Source organism: Haliaeetus leucocephalus, unplaced genomic scaffold (genome assembly GCF_000737465.1).
Source record: "Haliaeetus leucocephalus isolate CR32 unplaced genomic scaffold, Haliaeetus_leucocephalus-4.0 Scaffold0, whole genome shotgun sequence".
NCBI lineage: Eukaryota > Metazoa > Chordata > Aves > Accipitriformes > Accipitridae > Haliaeetus > Haliaeetus leucocephalus.
Genome location: NW_010972436.1, coordinates 23,013,561 through 23,037,818, shown reverse-complemented (window position 1 = coordinate 23,037,818; position 24,258 = coordinate 23,013,561). Strand labels below are relative to the sequence as shown.

The window sequence follows — 24,258 nt, the reverse complement described above, 5'->3', positions numbered from 1 at the left end:
GCAGTCCATGAGTCTATTAGGTGGTTAGAGAACATGGTCAGTCCCAGTGAAGAGCTCTGGGCCTGGTTCTGATACAAAGTTCTCCTTACCTCGAAAAGCTCAGAGTGAACAGAGCAGCTGTCCAGGAATTGTAGTTTCTACCATTTAAATAGATAATATAAATGGAACAACAATCAAATTTAGCCACATCCTAAGGACAAAAAAAAAAGGAATATAGGAGTGCATTCAGCGCTAGGAAAGATGATGAAATTGACAACTTGCATTTGTACTAAATCTTCACTGCAGTTACAGTACTGAGTGTTGAAATCTGTTTACCCTGAAGACATGTGAACTGAATGTGCAGAGTGATTTCACATTTTTAGTGGAGAGCCCTTCCTAAATATATCTGTGTGGAAATGAATTTGCAGTTTAATCCCAGTGAGTTCTGTCACTGACTTAACTGAGAAACAGGATAGATTTACAAAACTTCCTTTGATCTAAGACCAGAAACAAAGAACCTATCTTACACATGAACAGTGTCCTGCAGCACCTAGCTTTAAGGAAAAAAAAAAGGTACCAGTGACAGTAGAGTTAAGCACTTCTAAAAAATAAACTTCAAAGGAAGTAAAAGACCAAGGAATTGTCTAGATCTCCAGCTAAATTCTTACAGAGAAGTCAAGGCAGAAGTGGAGAAGAGGCAGGATTTGTTTACATAACCTCTAATCTCTAGCTGTGTGTCTGATCCTGTATCACTCTGCAACTCAGATAAGGCAGAGTTTTGAGTCAAGAATATCAGAGGCACTCTCTACATAAGCCTTTGTGGCCAATATTCATTCCTCAGATTACTCGCGTAGAATATAGGTGGAGTCTGAATCAATATTATCAGCATGACACGTTATTCATCAAACAGCCCAACAATTTAAATTCTGCCCTTTTGAACACAAAGTTCAGAAAAGTTAAGTACTTGTGAGGAACTAACCTGAGCTTGTAAAGAAGACTGATGTTACAAGGGTGCTACCAGATTCTGCAAACACAGGGATGCCACTTAGTTTTAATCTATTCCAGAGTTTTTAAGTGTTCTTGTCTTAAAAGTTTGTTATTGTATATGCTCAAAAAGATATACTTTAGCTGTTTTCACACATATGCCTGATGCTCCTTAGTCTCTTTGAAATAGGATGTACCTCTTATCAAACTGAGGGCCACGGTTAAGGGCAAGGGGAAATTATTGCCAGAAAGAGCTGCTGTAATCAGGTGATAAGCATGATGACAGTAGATATTTTGTTATGACAAACACTTTAAAAAGCCCCAAAGAACAGATGGTAGAAAACAGGTAAGCATCCACTAATTTAAAGTGAATGGAAAAGAAGAGTAAGTGTGAGCCCATATTTTCATGGGTCTTCATTCACTGTCATTGAATACAGAATTATTTGTGTTAGTTAAAGTTAAGCACTTACTTACTTAAGTACTTTAGCTGGATTGAGGCCAGAGTACTGATGAGTAATCTGCAGGAGAGAGGCCACTGAGAATAACAAATTTAAAAAAAAAATACTCAGAGCCAAATCTGATTTAAACAAACACATTTACTATACACCATTTTGCTTTCTTCATTTTAGTGTTGTATTTCAAAGCCTCGGTCATGGATAGTGACTTCACTGTGCAAACACTTACTACACCAGCTTTCAATGATGCTATTTCTTAAACTTGAAATGAAACACCTTTTCCCTAACAAAGCCTGAAGTTAATTGCTACTTCAGGCTTCAGTAAACTATGCAAAATTCTAGTAACCTATTAGTAGCCTACCACTAAGATGTAATTTTCATGATCATCAGCAGTTTTGAAAGGCTGGAAGCAGATCTATTGAGCCTAGATGTTAGCAGGATGATGAAGGTCAGAATTACAAGGGTGGTTTACTGAAAAATAGAGACAACCTTCAGCTCAGAGCTGAATCACTCACAATCTCAACAAAACTTCTTCAGGAAATTTACATAGACCTGGACTGAACAAATAATTCACTCTGTGGTATGAACAGCACTAAGAAGCAGGTAACTGCAAGCTAAACATGGAGCAAATGAGCTGCACTATAGATGGCCACTTTCTGCAGAGCTTATCATGACTGAGGATCTCAATACTCTATAGGACTCCAGAAGGAGTATTTGAAAGCTATATCAAAGAGGCAGGCAAAGATAATGAAGTATTTTTCAGTGCAGTTCTAGGAGGACTTTAAACACCTAAGAAGGACTTCCTTGTAGCACTTGGGCCTTGTGTGTTGACATTAGATTTCAAGCCTACCCCACAGCTGACAAACTCCAGGCATGAGTGCCATCAGTGGCCCCATTAAAACTTGTGAAGTCTATTATATCAAGGTAACTACTCTTATGTGTAGACAAACCAATATATTAATAAACTTCCTTCAACACAGAGCCTATGGTTGACCTGTAATCTCCAAATTAATTTTTGACAAAAAGCTGGTTTTCAGATGGCACTGAATCTGTGTAGCTTGAAGAACATAACCCTCTTCCTGAATTACTTCCAGATCTACTGCTGATCACTCCAGGCCTAATTTTTGTGCACTGCTTCTTTTTTATCATTATGCACAAAGGAAATCTGCAATGACAGCAACATGCAATGGATACTTCCTTCTGTCATGCATGCTTTCCCTTTTGACAGCCTCTTAACTATATCCTTCCATCATTTCAGGTACACTACAGGTGAAACCAGATTGTCCTCTGTACTGGTTCTGTGGTTTGACACCATCTGGAAGGACTGTGTTAAAAAAGAAGCATATCAAGTGTCTGAGCTAAATGTTTTATGACTATGAACAATATCATAAAGAGACATGGAAATACTGGTAAGGCTTTTCCTTGTATTCCAGGAACTAGAATTTAAAAAAATCCAAATTAGTTCCATGCTAAGGACCAGGGATACACCTCCAGCAAGCCTGCCACCATGCTCATGTTACTGCAGAGCTTGTGGAGGTGTGGATACAAAAGCATATTCACAGGCAGTGGATACTTATAGCGTGGATATGGCAAACACTAGGTTCACAAGCACGTAAGCTTAGATGCAGATTCAGTCTGTAGTTAAATGTCTGCAAAAAGCTGAAATTATTTCTTGACATGCTGCCCTAGGGCTCAGAAGAGCATCCTACTTTACAGTGATCTTTTGTGTAAATCTTGATGTGCTCTGAAAACATGATAGGTTCCTATACACAATTACAGTCTGCAGTATAAAAGCTTGTTGCTACAAACTTTAAATATAACATATGCTACCTGTGGTTAACTTATCTGAAGCCAGTTGCAGCTCCTGTTCTAAAAATATCTGAGTTCGGTAGAACTTTTATGTATTTATCATCATAACGTCGCTTTGACTTAGAGTAGTATAACCCCATTTTTTTATAAATGGGAAACTGAGGCACTGGGAGACCAAGTGACTTAGAGTTGCAGGAGTGATCTCTGCTAGGGCAGATGGTGGCAGCCAGCTCTCTCTGATCTCCAAAGCATTCCCAGCTACTTATTCTCCTTTTTAAACTCTTGCTTTCCTTAATGACTTTGCAACTGAAACGCTCTTTGAATTCTAAGATTTCTTCTCTAAAACAGTGACAGCTAAATGCTTGAGGCCATGAGAAAAAGAAGGAAGGTTGAGGAAGGCATCCTTTTCTTCAAAATATAACCTCTGTACCTGTAAAATCTTGGATGATGGAAGAAACTACTTGGTGACCAGTTTGTATTATGTCCTTCTGTACCATAGCCATGCTTGGTGGCATTTTGCTGTCTTTTTCTGAAGACATATTCCAGGACAGAAAGTTGTGCACTCTCTGTGGAAACTATTCCTCACAGTGCTCCCTAAGAAATCAGCTTTGGCAGCATCCTGTCCTTGTGTGCAAGAGGTCTGTTGGGATGTACTCTTATGCGGTCATTATCAGCATGCTTAAGGGAAAGGGGTAGGAGAGGAATCTTTTGTCTTCTTTCATAAGCCATGTCTTCATCAATAGCTGTTTCCATTTATGTAAGGAGCTGGATCCTGAGGTAGTACACACCACGAATGTTTCCAAGTAAATACAATCCCAACACCCAAAGCTTGAAAGGCCAAACACACAACAGCAGGCAGATAGCGATCTTGCACCTGCTGCTCTCCCTGCCACTCAGTGATTAGCTATTTTCGATTGTCACCAGGAGCTCTCTTCTGATTCCCAAGCTCTTTCCCTTGCTTAGTCTTTTCTGAACCTTTAATGTTTTCCCCAACTCTTTTTTCCATCTTCTGTCTGTCCATCAGCTTCCTTTCTCATCTTCAGTACTTCTGCTAGTCATTTGTAAGTGTTTTAATAGACGATAAAAATTGTACAAAGACCCTGATCCAGCAATGTGACTTGGCATGCACATAGCCTTAAGTGCTGTAGTACTGTTGACTCCAGCAGGACTACCAATATACTTAAAATTAAGCACACATTTAAGTGCTTTCCTGGATCAAGGCCATCATCACACTGACATTAACCAAAACGAAACAGCACCTGAGATTCAGCAACATAAATACATAGCAACCTCAACCAAACTCAGTGCTGTAACCTTCAGGTTACCTTTCTTCAATGCCTTCTGTCATTGCTAGCTATGTTATGGCTACACTTAAAATCTATTCTGCAAGCATATACTGGAAGTAGTACTTAGGAACAATCCCGTTTAAGCCAATGCTTTCTTATGGTTTTAGAATTTGCCTGGCCTGTTTTGCTAGATCAGGCTCTTGGACAATAAGGTCCTCAGGGCAAGAATCATGTTTATTTTTCTGCCTGAATCATATGTGCTCATATACCACAAAATAGCAATTAGTAACTTTTTGTTCTAAGGTACAAGGAAGAAGAGTTTCTACATACTGCAGATGCCCTGGCTTGTGCAGTTGTAAGTGAAAAGTATGACAGATAAAAATTTCAAAAGTCTAAGGTATTAACCTTATCACTGGCAATTTACTGTAACCCTAAACATGCAAAAAGACTAAATTAAAACTTCCTCTCTTGAATTCTGCCCCCTCCTCCTCTTTTCCTGACATTCTGCCTCCGTTACCTTTTCTCTTTTATTCTCTGTTGATTACTTCACTGGTTTACACTTCAGCTTATAAGCCCCATATGGTAGGAGCGCTGTCCTTTGTTAATCATAAAATAAGATTATGCCTACCTTGGGCACTGTACAAATCATTATTGTCTTCCTACAAATGTCTTCCACATGGCCCCACCCTCAGTTCCAGCTGAGAGTGCTGTTGTGAACAAGCTCAAAGAATAAATATTTTGCATTCATTTCACTAGCACAATGGAAACATTTTTCCAAGCTGCTGCCAAGATGGTATCTAGTCCTCTTCTGAGTCAGCAGCCCGTGCAGCTGACTTTCAAATGGCCAAACTTGCTTGATTGTGATCTTAAAAGAAAAAAACACAGACACAAGCTGTATTTTTAAAGAGCTGTATTGCTCTCCTCATGCACAAGCAGGTAGTGACACTATAAAATATGAAAGCTGGAGGCAAGAAGCCGTACAGAAGCGACTGTTGTTTGTGATGTCCCCTTTATTTCTCCGAACTTCAACAGTTTATTTCATCCAGTCAGAGGAAGGGACTGGGGAACATTGTGAGGAAGTGAGAAAGGAGTATTACTGCTTTACGTAGTCCATTTCCTTTTGGTATCAGCCAGCTTTTTACATTCTTTAAAGCTCTGTTAGCCATTAAAGTCAGTGTATCTAAAAATACAATATAGACAAAACCAGGCTAAGAGAGATGAAGATGGCGAGGAATTCGCAGAGTTCCCTTCCATAAGCATTTTTTGCTTATTCTTAGCTGTATTTTCACTGTAGTCCAATACATAAGCAGGCATGGTGCAACAGAACAGGTTCAAAACTGTGCATCTTTCCTCCGTTCTCCTAATCCCTACTGCTTTGTGAATAAACAGCCTAAATGGTAAGTAATTTTTGTGTTCCAAAATTGCCCAGATATAGCTGGTAAGAAATTGTCAGCGATCCTATATTAAGCTGCAGCTTTACATTAAATCAGAGAGTATGCATCTGGCTTCTAATCGCTAATAGAGCTTACTCTTACGAGAAGTTCCAATCTTCTAGCAAAATAACAGGATGCTTATTAAATTAACAAGTCAAAAATTCAGAAATAAACTGTGCCATAAGAAATCAGTTCAATGGGTAAAACCAGGCTGTCAATCTTAAAGCACCCTCTTTACGTCATGTTACTTATTCAAAAGATATCTATTTATGTAGACACATGAGGCCAGATCCCTAGGTTTAGCCTTTTTATACCATACATAGTGCAGGACTTATGGTGATAAAAGTAACTTAGCTTTAAGCCACTAACTCTGTCTTCAGGATGCTGGGGTCATGATTTTGGCCAATGTGTATCTTAAAAAAGACTCATAGATGCTCTAGTTTTAATTGCCTTAGCTACTTATAGCCTTATGAGAGCTGGCAAAGCAGCTGGGAATTGATTGGACTCAGCATTCTGGCTATTCATCTTTTCCACCTAGCCTTTCTTCTTTTGATCTAGGACTAGGAGGTACAGGAGTTGTAGGACTTTATGCCATTAAAATAAATTGTCCACTGAGTGAATCCATAGATATTTGATCACATTATCTCTGTGGCTGCAGAAAAAGCCACAAGCTGACACAGACACACATTTCCTTAGGGCAGAAAAAAAATCATCTTTATGCAGTACAATTTCTCTGCATCCTAAGACTGATTGCCACGAATCTGAACACTGCAAAATGAGAATACAAATACATTAGGAAACCAATGTTTCCGGAGGGTGTGACTGGACATTTTTACTTCTAAACCAAATAAGTAGCTTTAAAAAAAGCAAATTAACCAGTAGAAAATGGATAGTAAGACTTTTGTTCCATATTTTAAATACTAAAAAGGAAGGAAAATACCAAATGTGATACAAAAGATATGACTAATAGGGAGAAGGTGAAGCGGGAAAACAGAATATTAATAAAATGGGAGCTGTAATTAAGAGAAGTAGTGTGGTATAGCTGAAGCTTTCTATTTTTGTGATGTTTAGTTCCAAATGAGTTTACTGGTTCATTTCTTCTTTATGTCCCATTGAATCACACTACGGACTTTCTAACCATATTGAATAATTCTCCTGTGAGCCTACATTCAATTCAGTGGAGCTACTGTGATGCTCTGTCAAAGGAGACCGAAATCAAATCAGGTGGGCTCAAAACATTTTCCCTTTAATATTGTATGTAATTGTTACATAGTTCATCAGTTATTCCTTTACTAGGTTTGCAACTAATTATATACATGCCAACTGTTGGACAAATATATACCATTTTTACATTAAACACACTTTCACATGTACAGCAACAGTTCCAGTAGAGAGAAATGTTTAAACAATGATAGCTTGTTACAGCCCATAGGATCTAGTAGAGAACAGGTCTGTCTCTCAAAAGGAGTGCTGGTATTAAGGCACTTAAAACTAGCCTGGACATAACAATGCTGCAAGAGCTTTCTTCACTGGTAAATGGCAGCCTTTCTGGTTCATGTGATCAGTTTACTGCGGTGTAAATCAAAGCTGAACCACAGTGATGTCTTGGCACTCTAATATATAGCCTTAAACCACATGAATGCTGAAATAGGGAGTTCTTGTACATTTGCAGACTGGATTCCTTTTTTCCCAGCCTGTGCTTTTTTTTTTTTTTTTTTTAAAGACAGCATCAGAATCAAAGAACCCTTTTCTGTTCTCTTCATCAGATTTTAATCTCTTTAATCAGCCAGCTAGATTATGGAGCTCTGATAGGTGGCGTGGCTTTTTGGAAAGAGCCGAACTGAAGGACCCGCTGCACATATCCTGGTTCCCAGGCTCCTTGCCAGTAGCAGGGTGTGATGTAATAGCCTTTCACGCTGAACAAGTTAACAGCCCTGTTTTTGAATTTACTACATTTTGGCTAAGAAACAGCATGAATAGCCTTGCAGGGAAGTGCTACTGTTTAACAAGCAGGTAGCTGCAGAAACAATCTTATTTCCCTCTCTGTAGCTAGGACTGGAAGAAAGTCCCAGCTGTACATTACGTCTCTCCTTTTCCATATGCTGGAGCAGCAAGAACTGTGTAAAATTAATACAGACCGGACTCTTTCAGTCCCTCCTGAGTGCTATATCTGCAGTCTTAACAGGACTTGCTCATACAAGCTTAGAGTAAGTCTCAGACTACCTTTTGGCTGAGATGCCCTCTTTTTAAGAACGTTCTGGGAAATCACTTGGCTCAGAAGTTATTTGGAGAACAGTGGTTAACTACACAATCGTATGGAAAGGGCCATTTGTAAGTATGATCTGGCTTTGTCACTTCTTCTGAGCAGAGGAAGACCCAACCCTGTTTTTCACCAAAAGAGAACTCAAAGGCAACTCCTCAGTTTGGAGTTAGCATCTTCTTTCTCTGGCTTGGACTCCTCTCATGCTGGGAAAGGGGAAACCCATAAAGGCCAGGAAATGATGTATCACAAAAATGCTTGTGTTTGCAGGAGACAGGCAATACTGCTGTTTTCGCAGTGACTTATGCATCAGTAGAAGAAGAAAGGATGAAATGAAAAGAATACAACCACATTAAGCTCAACATACTACATTCTACTTTAAAATACGGGCAAAGCGGAAACAGGGCAAACATGTTCATTACTGAATTTGCAACCTCTCTACATTCCTTTCACAGTTAGTAATGTCACATTAGAGAAGAGTTATCATTTACCACTTACTGCCTGAAGGTTACACAGTCCAAACAACACAAGGCCAAAGTACAGAGTCATGAACTATACTATGAAAAATCAAATTGCTCCTTCCCCATTTAATGCAGTGCACGATAATCTTTTGGTATAGCTTTGATCTCTTATCAGCTGAATTTCTCATTACAACCTTCTAACTAAACCACTACCAACAGCTACACACCCAGAGGAAAGCCTGTAAGAGCTGCTGCAACAGTGTGTCACAGCCTCATCCCATCTAGCTTTGGGCACCCAACAAGTGCGTCAGAAATGCAACACGTGGAGTCACTCCCTTTGTAGTCAGCGCAAAAGGCTGAAGATCTGATTCATCCCCTGAAAATGCCTCTCTGTGGGATACGGAGACAACTAGAGCTACTATACTCCCAACTTAAGCAGCTCAGATAGGTTTCTAAAGTTAGGTGGGATAAATCCAGACCTTAGTGATTATCACAGACATCCATTTAGCATGAGGTTAATTGCTGAGGTTTGTATACTGTGTTGAGATGATACTCACTGAAGGAGGATCTCCCTCTGTCAGGAACTGTCTCCCACTTTTTATCCCCCTCACCAGAATCTAAGGCTTAAAAATCACATCAAAACATACACTGTTCTAAGTGCTACTAAAACATGAAAGATTTTGATTACATCTGCTGGGAAATAAATATATTTATTCTTTCCTCCATGCCTTCTCTCTTACTAAACAGATTTAACCATTCTGCGCCACAGTCTCAGACATATAGAAGAGAAGTACACAATCAGCTTCAAGTGCAGTTAATTATAAAAATGGGCTAAGATTAGTTCCAAGTCCTGATACTGCACCTTCCTATAGTTATCTGCTGTTCTGTGGGTTTTTTTTAATAATAATTCCGGGTCTGGGTTCAAGGGTTACTCTTTGCTACTGCAATATATATAGCAATCATGAATTATTTAGAATTAGTCCTGGGATCTCACATATCATCACTAGTTAAACAATGTAATAAGTAAATGAGATTTAAGTTGACAGAACCCTGTAGGTAAGAGTCAACTTCTCGTTTCATAAGTCAACATAGAAGCTTCCCTGTCATTAAACTGATCATCTAACAGCATGGCCACTATGAAACCATTTATCATATAATTTATAGTGTGTTTTTAAGATACTTGGAATTGTTATGCCAAGAAATGATGATCTAAGTAAACAAGAATTTGAGTTTGCCTTTCACAGATTTGTTTATGGCATGTGCATTATGAAAATGTATTTATAAACACACAGCTCAGAATAAATGTTTGAAATACAGTACTCAAATTAAGAATGTTGGTCTACTGCTGTCATATTTGTAAAGGAATGCTAGGTAAATAACTTACAGGGATCAAAAGACACAACAGTCCTGAGTGAACACCCATCAGCTTCAGATTCATGCCCTTCTGCAGAAACTTAGCCTTTCTCTTCTCTAACAGTTTCTCCTACTAGAAGAGCATGGCAAATCTCTCTGCCTGGTTTCTGTTGAGAATTAAACATCCTCAGTTCCTCACAGATCTGTAGCTGCTGACATTTGTTCCCAAGTAAACCAAAAAACTAATGATTCACTAGCAGCCCTGCACACTCACTGTTCTCAGATATAAATGAGTACAGAGGGTACAAAACAAAGATAATCAGGCGCTATACATCCTATGTATTACTGTATCTTCTGAACAAGAAATATTTGAGTCAGACATACTGAGTTTCCATCCAGATTCTCTCCTGTACATATATACAAACACAACAGTTGATAAATATTTGCTGAGAATTCTGTTTCTTTATTCTGGCATCTTCTACTCAACTTCATATTTTCCAAATCAGCAAATAATTAAAAACAAAACAAACTTTTCAGTCTTTTAGTCAGTGGAATGTGCTAAGATTATGTTGTTTCCCCATTTCTATTCTAATAAGTACAAAAGACTCCTCTGTAGCTGCCTAACATGAATACATGCATATGCAAATACTATGGCTGATATTGACTGAAACCTACCAAAAATATTTTTGTGTCCTACAAGCCTTTGAGTTTCATAATCTATGTATCCCAAGACTACTACTTACATAGAAAGGCAGTGAGTTGGCTGGAGAAAAGTTACTGCTGGAGTTCCCTAACTATCAATATAGGATTAATTTTATTTAATACTTTAATTATTTACTTTTGCATAGCAGCAGAACAGAAAGTCTGTATTTTGTAGGGAGAGTTTGGCTTGCTTAATCTAGAAAAACAAAGGTTGGCTACAGGTACAACAGGATGTAACAAACAGTGAATGAAAATGGCTATTGATTATAAGAGCAAATGGTCACAACTTGTCCATGAAAAAAATTGGTTGAAAATCAGAGACTTCCTAACCATTACAGAAGGGGTCCCCAAAACAGGGCATGTGTTTTACTGGATGTGTGTGAAAGACTTGAAAGTAGTATGTACCTAAACACTTTCAGCATAAGAACGGCCGCTGCTACTGTGGAGGTACCTAACACAAAAGCAAAAGGGTTTTGGGATTGCTATGTTAGCATATTCAGATCCTGGAACAGCTTTCCCATGGGCAAGTGGGAGGAAACTTCCCGCTTTTAAATAAATTACTAAGAACTGGAATGAAACAGAACTTGTAGTCGTTCAACAGGGAAACAGACCTCATGAACCTTTATGTCCTTTACAGGTCTAGATTTCTAGATAGAGAAAATGTCAAAGATTTTCTATTCTGAGGAAAAAAAGTGAAGAAGAAAATCTGGGAAAGACACATGCAGGGTAGTTAACTCTGGTGACAGATCACAGTCTGCTAGTTCCATGCGGCAGGGGAACGGTAAACAGAAAGATACAGTCAATGCAAAGGAATTAACACAGAAAAGAAAGAAGGAGCAAAAAAGCAGAGGAGAAAAGAAAAGAAGAAGACCGATGCCTCTGAGGCTCAGGCTGGCCGAGGGGGAGGGGAGGAGGCACAACGGCATGCAGCGCGGATGTTGTGGTGGGGAGTATCAGAGGTTGGAGTTCATGTATTCCCAGGAACTGCTGAGTTCATGCATTCCCAGGAGCTGAAGAAACCACTCTTATGAAGTCACCTCTACTACGTGGGGGGCTGGAAAAATACCCTGGTAGTACTGCCCTTCTTTCTCTAATCTCTGAGCTGGGGCAGGAGGTGTAATAGCAACTAGTGCCATTAGACACCAGCTGTCTCAGTCATCTCACACTCCAGAGGCAGCTGGAACTCAGAACCCCTGCAGCTCATACTGTGAATTTCTTTTTGATGTGCTCTCCTTGGCTGCTAGTTCTCTCATCAGCTTTTCGTAAAGGAGATAAAAGACCATCCTAAATAAAATTTTATCCTTCTCTAAAGTGGCATCTCAGCAGTGTATGCTGGGATCCATAGCTACTGCAAAACTTGTTTGAGAATAGTGCAAAAATGAGTTCCTATATGGGTAAATCCAAAGGGGAGCTACCACCTTTGGAGTCCTAGTGCCTTGTCAGCTGAATACTGGGAAAGCTGAGACAAGTCTGAAGTAAAAGGCCCATGACATTGTTCTCATTCTGTTCCACAGTACGGACATACATGCTCTAGCCCACCAGTTGTAATACAAGAAACAGTTAACACACAACCCTGTACATTTCCCAGTGGAAAACTGGACACATGCTTTACTTACTGGTTTTGAGGTAGCACAGGGAGCTGGTGTCATGATAGGAGGCTTGGCTGCACTTTGAGATGGAGGCAAAGAAAATCTCTGCCCTGTGTCCGGAGGTGAAGAACAGTGAATCCGTGTTTCTAGTCTCTCAGGCTCATGCTTGTAGGATTCAAGAGGAAACGTGGGCTGCTTGGTCACTTGTGTTGGGGTAGATGGAGAAGAGGAGAGGCCAGAGGCTGTAAACAAGAATAATTACCAAAGATCAGTTCAGAAGAAAAGTAGACAGAAATCTCAGCTTTACAGTGAACATGTATTTTTGCATCACAGTTCCCCAGACTAAAAGTATGTATCTCACCTCCTCATTTATGAAAGGGAATTGCTCTGCCTTGCCTTTAAAACTCTTTTAATCATTCAACTGGTTGAACAGTCTGATCCATTTAGGGAGGCCAAGTGGCAAGACAAGAGTGCTGGAGATTCGTGTTGTGTTAACCTCCTGTCTGATTGCTTATTTCTAAAAATTATCCTCAGCACTGGTATTACTTTATTGTTATAATTTTAATACTCCTGTGAGTCTCGGGATTACCTCTGTCTCATGGCAAATGGCTCAAGAGCTTTAATGGTTGCTTTTTCTTTTCTTTCATTATTTTAACAGTATCTCAGCCAACAGAATAAAATTAGGAGCAGAGGCAAAACGAAAGAGGGCATATTTCCCATGAGCCTCAGTCTGCTTTCTATAAGGCTCTTGGCAATGCCTTTATACAAACTAGAATTGTTTTCAGCAGCCCTTGAGGAGAAAGATTATTCATATCTTTTGCTGAAAATCAATATCAGCAGCAGATCATTTCTCTTGTGAGCATCCTGTGTTTATTTGACACGAGTTATCTACCCCAGCTGTATTTTTGGTTACGTTCTTAGGGCAGTTCTGAATTGTAATCAAACAGATCATTTAAGCTATATTTATTATCCATTTAAGAAACAGCAGACATCTACAACCAATTATAAAATTCAAGTTAAAACATCTGTGTTTCCTGTTATATCTATATGTATGTCAGCAAACAAAGGATGATTCTCTTATGCCAGCATAAATCAGGACAGACTTAAATGCATAAAAACTATAAGGCTGAACAGAGCTACATATTTTTAAGTGGGCTATACAATCTCTGAATTTGGTTCACTTCTTGTACTTCCAGAGATTTGTGCAGATGATCAGTTAGTCCAGAGAGGAGTCAAGTCCATCGAAAGGGAGCAGATAAGATAGCATTTAATAAGCATAAAATCCCAAGCCACCCAAAAAATTGTTTGAGAACATGATAATGCATCTTCATGATAAGTCTAGCTCATCTTCTCGGTGTGAGCTTTCAAGGCTCCACCAGAGATTTTTCCACCAGAGATTTTTTCCCATTCAAAAGCTTTGCACTGGTGTACATGGAGCCCTTACTGGTCCTTCCTTCCAACCTGGGGTAAAGTGCATTAGTACAACTCACTTTATACTCATTACCTCTCAGTGTCACATTTTACCTCACAGACAGCATTTTCAAAGAAAACTTTGTATTGATGGAAAGTAAGAATAAAACTCAGTAATAACTAAGATGCTAGACTCAGAAGACTAGAAATCCAACAACTCGGGGAGGGATCTATTACTTTAAGAAACTATCACTCCTGACATACCTGGGGAAGAGTTACCATATGGTTAAAGGAATTAAGGAGGAATTTAGGTAACTGTTCTTTAGCTATCATTCTTCATTGAAAACAACCTTTCTTGATGGCTTTTACATATGAAGAGAATTAACTTTAAGAGAATAGAATCACTCATCAAGAAACCTGCAAAATAATTAGGCTCTAAGGTGTTTTATTTGTAGTGGGTTTAGTGGTGCAGTGTAATGCGTTTATTTCTTTCAAAGAAAATCCTAACTCTCACTGAAAAATTTTAGCTTTGCTGGAATCAAAAAGGACCCCCTACTCAGTCCCTCTCTTCAGTCCTGTTCCAGAATTGCAGCTGCCCTCCAAGGACTTCCACTTCATTTCATAAAGAGACCTGCAGCTCTGCCAACCAAGAGCAATAACCACAGATCCAGCGGAGACTGGGTGTTGTAGGCAGATACAAACGTTGGCTAATGTGACATGCCACGGGGTGAGGCAAGAAGAATAACCCTGGTATTCTGAATGTCCTCAACTTCTGGTGATTCCAGTGGACTGGAGTGTTCCACATCTTGAAGGATTAAAAGGACACCTAACTTGCCTGTTCAGTTTTTGCTTACAGACAAATTTAGATAAACAGTTCTGGGGAAGATGCTCTTCTGTGTTTTTATGGATGTACAAATGTTTTCTGAGCACTCAAATTGGGGTTTGAAGTGGATGGGGGCTGTAATTGATGCGAATGAAAAACCACAAAAAGGGAGAAAAACACCATTAGACCTTAAAGTCTTGCTGCTGGGATGTGTTCACTGTCCGCTAATGTATTCAGCAAGTCTACAAAAACCGTTTCCAGTATCAACCAGCTCTGCCAAAAGCGCTATTACCAGGCATAAGGAAACCACATATTCACTGTCCTAACGAGGCTGGCCTGCCAAGTGTAGAGGACATCTATAGGACACAGGACGGTGAGGATCAAAGGAGACCAAGGAAGTAACATCTCTTACATCCTATGAAAACTATTGCCACCTCATTATAGATGTGTAACAGCACAGCCAGGATAGACAGTGTGGTTTCCATTTTATAAGAACATTCACTGTTGGTGAATCTCCTTTTCGGTGCCAGCCTTGGACACTTGTCATGAGTTTTTACGGATGAAGAGCATCTGTGACTTCAGTAACTTTCCTGGGAGCACTCAGCCTTAGAACTGACTGTTTCAAGTAGGCACTTAAAACATAAAGTACTCACCATCAGGCACACCCTAATATATTTGAGATCCAATTTTTCCATGACTCAGCTGCTGCACAGAGGTGGAGGGAAAATTATAATTATTTTGCAGGGTATTTGATTAAATTATATAATTAAGCTTTTCAATCTTTGGTATTTAAAAGCCTACCTCATAGCATTATTGTGGTATCTATGTTACTTACATTTGTACAATACTGAGATTGAAAGAATAATCCCATAGGAAATGTTATTTTTATGATTATTAAAACAAAGACTTTTGGCTGCTGTGATACAGCTCAACATCCTAAACCCTACAAAGGATTTTATAAAAGCCTGCCACATAAAAGAATGAAAATCTGTAATATATACCCAGACCAAAATCAGTTCAGGAGTAACAGAAATTTGTATTAACTTTAATCCTATTGGACTGCCACCTGAACAGGCAGCATTGGTGTAAATATATCATTATATGTATGTGCAGTAGTTGCTCTGTTCTACTACAAAAGGAGTCCATTGAAGATACAAAATACAGCTATATCCCATGGATGAAAATAGTTCATTTTGGAGAAAGTATGCATAAAACAATTAAGCAGTGAAAACTAGCCAACAATTCTAGAGTCTTCTATAATGAAGCTGAAAAAATTCAATATGTATGTAGGATTTTGGAAAACAATCTTTGAGATTGGCTGCAAAATCTACTGGTTCTGGTAACAAGATGAACTGATATGGTAAGTAATTATCTCTTATGCTAATGTTTCTTTCATCAGACAATGAAATGCATAATGAAATGTGATCTTTTCATGTTGAGAATCTAAATAGCTCTTCATTTTTCTGTAACACAAACCAAGAATTTTAGACCAAAAAATAAAAGAGAAAAAATCTAGCAGATCAGTTACTGTGTCACTGGCTAACACAAGGTTTTATCCTATGTTTTCTATTTATCGTCCCTGTCCAGTTTTAAAACAGTCCGAGAGTTTTGCTTTGTTCTGATTCATCCTGGCATCTCCTTTCTGGGGACAAAGCAAGAGTGAAAAAAGAGGGTAACTTTGTGGTCTCCGTAATTGGTGAATCATAAGTCCTAACATTTGCATAATTGAATATGCATATGAATAACTATTCATAAGAATATATTCATACATGGTGCAAAATTGCATTAATGTAAAACAACTTTCGTATTATAGTATAACTTTATCCAGAACATGTACGTGAGATCCTAACAGAACTAAATACCATTAGTCTTAATTTTGAGCAAAATGGAGCTATCTCTGGTTGCCTTCTCCCTGTGACAGTGTTGTCTCTGACGGCACGCAGTGATGGCCCAGCATGCAGTTCTGTGTCTGCATTTGAGCAACGTCAGCTGGGATCTAGCCACACATCACAGGTTGGATGCAAGAGTCCTGAGAAAGTACTGCTGTAAGAGCAGAGCCCACAGGCTTTGGCCCAAGTTAGCACGCAGCGCTGGCTGGTATTTAGTTGGTCACAAACACATCAAGATAATGTTGCTGCTTTCACTTGTTTCTCTAGGTATTTGCAACTATTCGTTTTAAATAAAGCCCTTATTTTGCACAGCATGAAGTTCTCCACCCACCTACTTGGGCATTCTGATCCAAACCAGCCCTCTACTGATCCATAACAGGAAAGGATAAAGCGCTATGTTGTCATTCACATACTCCCAAGGGAAGAAGGGTGGCTGCCCTCCTACATTTCCTACATTCCCTGGGTGACACCCACATTAGTTCTGTCACCTACATTTCATGCCTGACCTGGCAGGATGCATCTGGCAGTTGCTGGGAGGAAGGATGCTGCTCACAGCCCAGTGATTCCTGCCAAAGCCTCCCTTTTATATCAGCCCTTTTCCAGAAAGAAAAACAGCCCCTGCCCCCATGAACCTTCGGAGCCACCTGCCCACAAATGCTTGCTGCTAGGGATTGCAGGGATGTGCTAATGCTCCTCTACAAAAGGGTGGCTTCAGGTGGTTCGTAATAAAGTCACACTCCCTTGTTGAGGGCTCAAAGGATATAGCCAGCAGCCTGCTCTCAGACTTTACCTTTGTATTTGTGCGCTTAAGATGAAGTTGCTAAAAGTGGTGAGAGTTACTGGCCATGAAACACAAATCACTTTTGCAGTGTACCTCTTCCTAGGGATCACACCAGGATTCTCTCATCCTGTGCCCGATCACGCAGATAATGTCATTGCTAACACATAAAAGCTGTTGCTAAAATAGCTTTCCAAGTTTATATATAGGGATATATTAATTTACCATTTAGACTGAAACTTCTCAGAAAAAAACAAAAGGAATTTCCATTTGCAGTGGCTCCATGTGACACTTTTTGTCTGATTCCTTCCCAGGACAACACTGTCCTTTCATTTCCATTCTTCAGCTGGCAGTGAAACAGAGAAGGCAGCAGGCTGTGGCTGCTGAATTTTAAGTAGTTAGCAGCACAAGTGAATCTGAGTTGAGCCGACTGTTCATTAAGCTGATTCACTCTTCAGACACAATACTGTGTTAATTTTGACACATAAGCAAATTGATGCAAATTATGTGAGATGAAGTTTAATGCCACTTAATGGCAATAAGACTATGAACCCATCAGCAGGTAAATGGCTACTGGCTGTTTCTATTCAAATAGTACTGGTGATGTTGACACTAAATATTGTAAAATAGCTGTTAATTTTTTTAAAAAAATACATAAAACTAAGCCTGAAAAGTAATCTTGAGGTTTTGTAGCAAAAAATATGACAGATACTGCCCAGGAAATTTCCTGCCGTATCTAGCATTTTCACTTACACACCAATTCAGGATGCCTCCTGCCCTACAAGAACTATAGCTTCTACTGTCAAAGCATATAGCCTGTATCTGTGACCAATAGAGCGTCACCCGTATAATGGCCAGGCCTTCCAGTCCTTCATCTAAGGTCCCTGGTTCCGGCTGAGCAGCATCTACCTTAGCTGCATTAGTAAGCACATTGGTTTCAATCTTATTGAAACAACTCCATGTCTTTTCATGTAGCTGGTACACCATTCAATGGGAAGATTACTTGTTTCCAAAATCATCTTTCAGATTTTTTTATTAATCAAAGGAAGAGAAAAATACACATTCTAAGTCATTAAAATATCATACACTGTCTGAAAAGTTTCACAGGGAAATGTATATTTTTGCAGTAAAAATCTACTTTCTTTATATTAGTTCAAACATAGTAAAGGAAACCGCTCCTTACATGGTCTCAGCCACAGAAATATCTGAACCTGATAGCTCCAACTTTTGCTTTAGAAGCTATTTCACTTTGTAAAACCAAAGACAAAGCTGTATCAGTTTCCAGGATTCAGCCTGTTCTACTCCACTTGTGGTCTATTTACATTCCTAAAGAACTAACACCTTTTCCTTGTAAAACTGAGAAAATCAGGAGCTGAAGAATTTAATTAGTAAAGTTTTGAGAATTGTTCTTCTTTCTGAAGATCTCGAGGCCCCTTTATGAGGAAAGGCTGATCAGGAGAAACACCTTCCCAATGCTGCATCCTTTCAAGGGTTTACTGCAGGTTTCTCCTGCGCTGCTGATTAGTCAGAGGATCTTCCACCTTGCCCAGAATCGTACGTTGGTTATCTTACATTTGTTAGATGTACTGGACAAATCTGGAAAGACTTGACACGTTATGTCAGCATGGCTTACGGAACATAACTGAAATAGTATTTCATCTCCTTAGAGCAGCTTTTCAAATACCCACCACCTGGGAACAGCAAGCAGGCTACACCACCAGTCTCAGATAAAGGGGGCTTTGCAGGCCTTGCGAGGTTTCGGTTTTGTGTTGTTTTGCCTCTTCAGGGTGCGCTGCGAGGTTCTGGATATGTTACCAAAGCAGTCATCGCCTCTGCACTGTCGGGCTGGATCAGTCCGACAGGCTCCCAGCCGTGGGGGATATACCCTGCAGAGCTCCCCTGGCCCCACTGCACGAGCACCCTTGCGGGTGGTTTCTACCCCCTCCTCCCAAGCTTAGCACCTTTTTGAGACAGAAACCTCCACAGTGACTCTGCGTTTTCACACTTAGTTCTTAACAGTTACTCTCTACAACTAGATGAGTTTCATCGCTTTGGGGTTTGCATTGACTGTTTTCAACAGACTTGCATTTTTCCTTTATTCAGCAGACAAATTTCTATCAGGGTATGTGAGTTGACCGGGGGCTTGATGGTCGGGAGAGAGGTGGCTGTCAAGGGCTGTGAACTTGGGCTGTTAGGGCTATAGGCAAGCTGCAGGAAGTAGTACATAGGATCCAGACATGTATACAATTATGAATTTGTTGCTTTTAAAGCAACAGATACATGGGATCCAAATGCAGCAAACAGACCAGAAATCCTGGCGTAGAGCATCCCTCCCAGTGGGATTTTTCTAGTTCTCATTGGCAGGAAGGTTCCAGCCTGGCTTCTAACTCCTGATTTTCTGCCACCCTTTCTCCTTTGTCTTGCAAATACTGGAGAGAATACTGTGGACAGCTAACTCATAGCAAAGAAACAGAGATCACCCACAAGCTTGATGGCAAAGAATGGCTTTTTTTTGGTTTTGTTTTTTTTTGAGACAGCCAAATGCACATTCCAGTGCTGTTTGACATCTTGACAGGTGATAAATGAAGAGGTCCTGGTCATGGTTGAGGCAGCCACTGAATAAGTACCTGAGCCAGGCATGAGCAATTAGCTCAGCATGGTAATTACATCAAGAGACTCAGTACCAAGACTTTACCAGGCACCATATGGCTGTGGCCAGCACACACTGTCAGAAACACAGGCAACACATACCTTGGCAGCACCAGTGCCAGTGATAGGAGTAAAGTATTACCAGTGATCCTCAGCAGGTAACAGCACGATGGGGAAACATCCTGTAGAACCACAAGAAGCAGGAGGAGGAGGTTTCGGCGTGCATCTCTATAAGAAGCACACGTGAGCAAAGAATGCTTCATCCTCCTGTGCGTCCATCACCCACAAAGCATGGGGTCAAGAAGTTTGCAAATACCAGCTTTTCACTTTCTGAATCACCTGGCTGACTTTCCAGTCCTGCCACTGAGAGCAGAGCCAGAGGAGCTGATGAGTGCCACCTTCCAAACGGCTCCTGCTGTACACAAACCCAGGACCGCCTATAATGGGATACGACGTTCTGCAACCGCTGCCTGGGGGTAACTGCTGGGGTATAACAAAAGCTAACTGCGCAGTACTATGATACCTATCTAAAAAGTCATTAAAATGAAAATCAATCCCTCCATTCAAACTCTGCTGGAAAGACACATGACATTTGTGCAAACCGCAAGTTTCTTTTTCTGATCCAAACTAGATGACTAATGAGCATAAGCCAATCCATGCAAATAAGCCATGTGCAACAGTTGGCCCTTATCAACATACTGATAACTGCTGAAAGAAAAATCTCCTCTGACTTCCCAGCCCTGTATCAGCACGTTAGCCGGGCATAGCACTACATCACATGGCAGAGATTCACATGGTCACTTGTACTACGTGCTGGTTAGAGCCGGCTGCTGTGAGAAACAGTGCCTACAGCAGAGCTACTTTATTTACTTAATACACCACCTGGCATTTAAACTTTCACAGAGTACTTTGTGTTCAGAGGCTTTAATGAAATAACTTTTGTTTTCTATTTTAGCAAAGACGTCTGGCTGCTAAAGCTAACATTTAACAGCTCTTTCCACATTAACCTCAGTTGTCCTATCTAGGCTTTCTTTGCTGTTTTGAGCCAAGCTGAGCTAAATGCTCCCCTGCCGTTACAGAAAGCTGCAAACTGGCTGTCTTTGGTGACACTTCAGTGGCCAGCACTGTCTGTCTCTCCATTACCCTGTCCTCTGCTAGAGGCTGCTATAACTGCTTTCTGCCCCAGCACCCTCTCCCTGGTTTTGCACAGCAAAGCTTCCAAAGCACAGTTACCATCATCATCGTTCGCGTTTTGCTTCTGGTAGCACCCACTGTGTGCAACGTGCTTCACAAACATAAAAGATAACACAGGCCCCGACCTGAAGGGTTTACATTTTGAGAGGCAAAGGAAAAGAGGAGGAAAATTAAGGGGGGAAAGGTGGGAGGGGGAATGTTGTATGCACAACATCTAAAGACAAGTTTGGAAGTAATTACTTGCTTGTTCTGATGCTTAATTTCACACTTATGGATTTCATACTTAATCACTGCACTGAATGTCAGTTTTTCAAAAGCAGCTGCTTGGGGGGTTGCAGAATAGGGTAAGTTGTTGCTTCTCCTATGATTTACGATATGCTCATCCAATGTAAACTTAAAAAATGAGGGAACTGAGGCAAAGATTTTCTGAGCTTGCTTGTTCTGCATCAGTGCCTTAACCACGTACCTTATTTCTGTAACATGCTAAAGGAGAGGAACACCCTATAGAAACTGAAAAAAACCCCAAACATTTTACAAATCTGTCATTAGAGGTCCAAGTTAATGAAAAGAACAGTCTAAATCCGAGCCTGCAGAACCCCACTGAAATCACTGTGGGTGATTTCATCTCCACAGTACATCTACTCTCTGTGTAACCGAAAGACAGAATATTAATGCACATAAAGACCACTAGGATATCCATTTACAGTGTACGCATGAAAGCCCCAGGGCTGGCGCCAGGGGAATGCATACTGTAATGCTGCACACAGCCACACCGCGCAGCAAGAAGGCAGGTGTTCAGACTGTGCCACTTTGAGGTTCGGAATAGCAGGTTATAAGGCTGTCGGAGCAGAGTCTTCAGGACTCAGGTCCTGGGACCTGCTCTCTATTTAATTTATCAGTTCACATTAGCCTCAGTTTCCTACTCTTACAATGAAGAAAATAGCTCTAGAGGTGCTAGTAAAGGCATCAATGTTACAGCTGGATTGCAAGTCTTGCAGCACAGTTTACTTTTGTGTTATTTTCTGCAATGCTTACAAGGGCACTGAGGTGAGAGTAATTAAATATTTGCAAAGTGCTCCAAATCCTCAGGAAAGCTGTAGCTAGAGAATGAAGCCGTAATTTGCCATTTCTTCACTTCTGAAACTCATGTTTTTCATTATTAAAAGAACAAAAAATCTCCCTCATTCTAGCTCTTTTCAAAATTCAACAGGAGTCCAAGCACTGCTTCAGCCTGTGGCATTTTTCTCTCCCCACTGTGTCTGACTCAGACTTCTGTCTCATCATAATTCTTATCTTGCTAACCTGGGAATTAATCTTTTTGTGCACACATGGCACAGCAGAGATGACACAGTGCTCTCTAGCACACCTACCAAAGCCTTCTGAAGAAATAACTAATGACTTCATGGCTCTTGTTTGACGGAAAATAAATTGCTATGGGCCTGCTCCTGTTCCTTATGCCACTGGGTAGTATAATTTCCATTGCCTTCATTGGTACTGGATCATGCTTTTAGTTGAACATTAGTGCAGCAGTAAATGGCTGCTTTCTCTAGACACTAGCCTGCTCCGAGACTAACCCTCTCCTTCCCATGAAATGATCCACGCAACACCGGCTTTCTTCTGCCTTTCACGATTAGATCTCGAAGTGATGTAGGTTACAACCGACCTCAGATCTCTGTCCTTCTGGTTAGTTCTAACCCAGACTGGTCTCCCACTGCAGTACAAACACAAGCACAACGATGAGGGCAGCAGGAAAAGGGCCAGGAAGAAAGCAGAATCACTTTGTACAGTGGCATTGCTGGTTTATACCACTTGAAGTGTACAGAAAACAACAGCCCAAGTTTTGCTAATGATTGCTATGAACAGAGCTGTTCATCTAGGATCTGGCTGAGGGCACAAGGGAGAAAGAAAGGGAGAAGGTGGCTGCACAGCCGTGTACCAAAACCACAACTATATCACAAGACTTAAAATATGCCCTGAATCGGGAGGGACTTATCTACCACTGGCAAGTCCACACTTCCCATATATGCGGAATCAGTTACCATCTTATTTTCTTCTCCCAGCACAGAAGCTGGGTGACCTTAAAATCAAATGAAGCCCTGTCCTCTTGCTGTGATTCTCCACACCCTTACCCATAAAGTAAGTACTGTCATGATACCCAGCAATTAAATGAGGCTGAAGAGCAGCGATATCACATCTGTACCTCAAAACTTCAGGATGGAGCCAGGAGTTACCCCAAGAGGCTACCTGAGGTATACTAAAAGGTATGCCTACAAAGTTTTAGATGCTGGTGTTGCCACAACTGTGCAAGTCAAACATGGTTAGCCAGCATGCTACATGCTCAACAGAGCCATGAGCACTTTGGCCCATCCTACTCAAAGAGTTCAGCAAGAAATGAATCCCTACTTTATTAACAAAAGCCTAAACGGAGCTTTAAACACATACCTGGATAAATATCAGTTAGATGAAATGAACACTCACCCCGGGATATTTAATGATTCTATCATTTTGGAGGTCCCCTTAAACTCCATCATCTTATTCTTCTTACCTGCCTATAGTAAAATTCAAACTCATGGGAGGGGACTAAACTTCACTGACATCCATTGCATTGGATCAACCAACACCCGGTCCGATTTTATATCTCTATTGCCAAGTATTTATATTGACCACACACTTTTCTGGTATTTCTGCACCAACTACATGACGGAAGGTTGGCCTGTGCCTTCCTAGCCACATATGCTTTCTTGACTCCTGATCTGCCTCCTTCTTCTGCAGACCAAGCATCTCCTCTCCTCTCTACGCTTCCTGCTAAAATGTTACATCTAACGCTCCACTTTGGGTCCACTAGAGACTGATGCTATTAGAATAAGTTAGAGGAATTCCTCACCCATTTCCTTTTTTCTTATTTCACCTTCTGTTTGCAGGCTGACTGAAACCTTCTTCATCCACTTGCCTACTCACCAGAGCACCTGCAAGACCAACCCCCAAAAGCATGCCACCGGCTGGCTTCCTTCACTTGCCTGCACAACAGTTTGCAGCTGATACCTCCTCTCAACACCCAGCTCTGGGGTGCTGCAAGCTCCTGGCAGGAAAAAGCACAAGTGCCCTTCAGTAGAGCACGCTTACATTTTTCCAAAGGGCTGGCCAGGCAATTTTCCTCTCCAGGAAATCCTTCCCCTCCCTTGTCATCCAACCCCAGCTTCAACC

At 40.6% G+C, this 24,258-nt stretch overlaps 1 protein-coding gene across 1 annotated transcript in view; it reads right to left on the bottom strand.

Moving 5' to 3' along the window:
- PRKAG2 (protein kinase, AMP-activated, gamma 2 non-catalytic subunit) overlaps positions 1-24,258 on the bottom strand; it is a 157,086-nt gene that overhangs the window by 63,522 nt on the left and 69,306 nt on the right. The window contains exon 3 of the mRNA XM_010586149.1: positions 12,339-12,553. Coding sequence (XP_010584451.1) covers positions 12,339-12,553 — 215 coding nt within the window. The remainder of the gene's footprint in view (positions 1-12,338; positions 12,554-24,258) is intronic.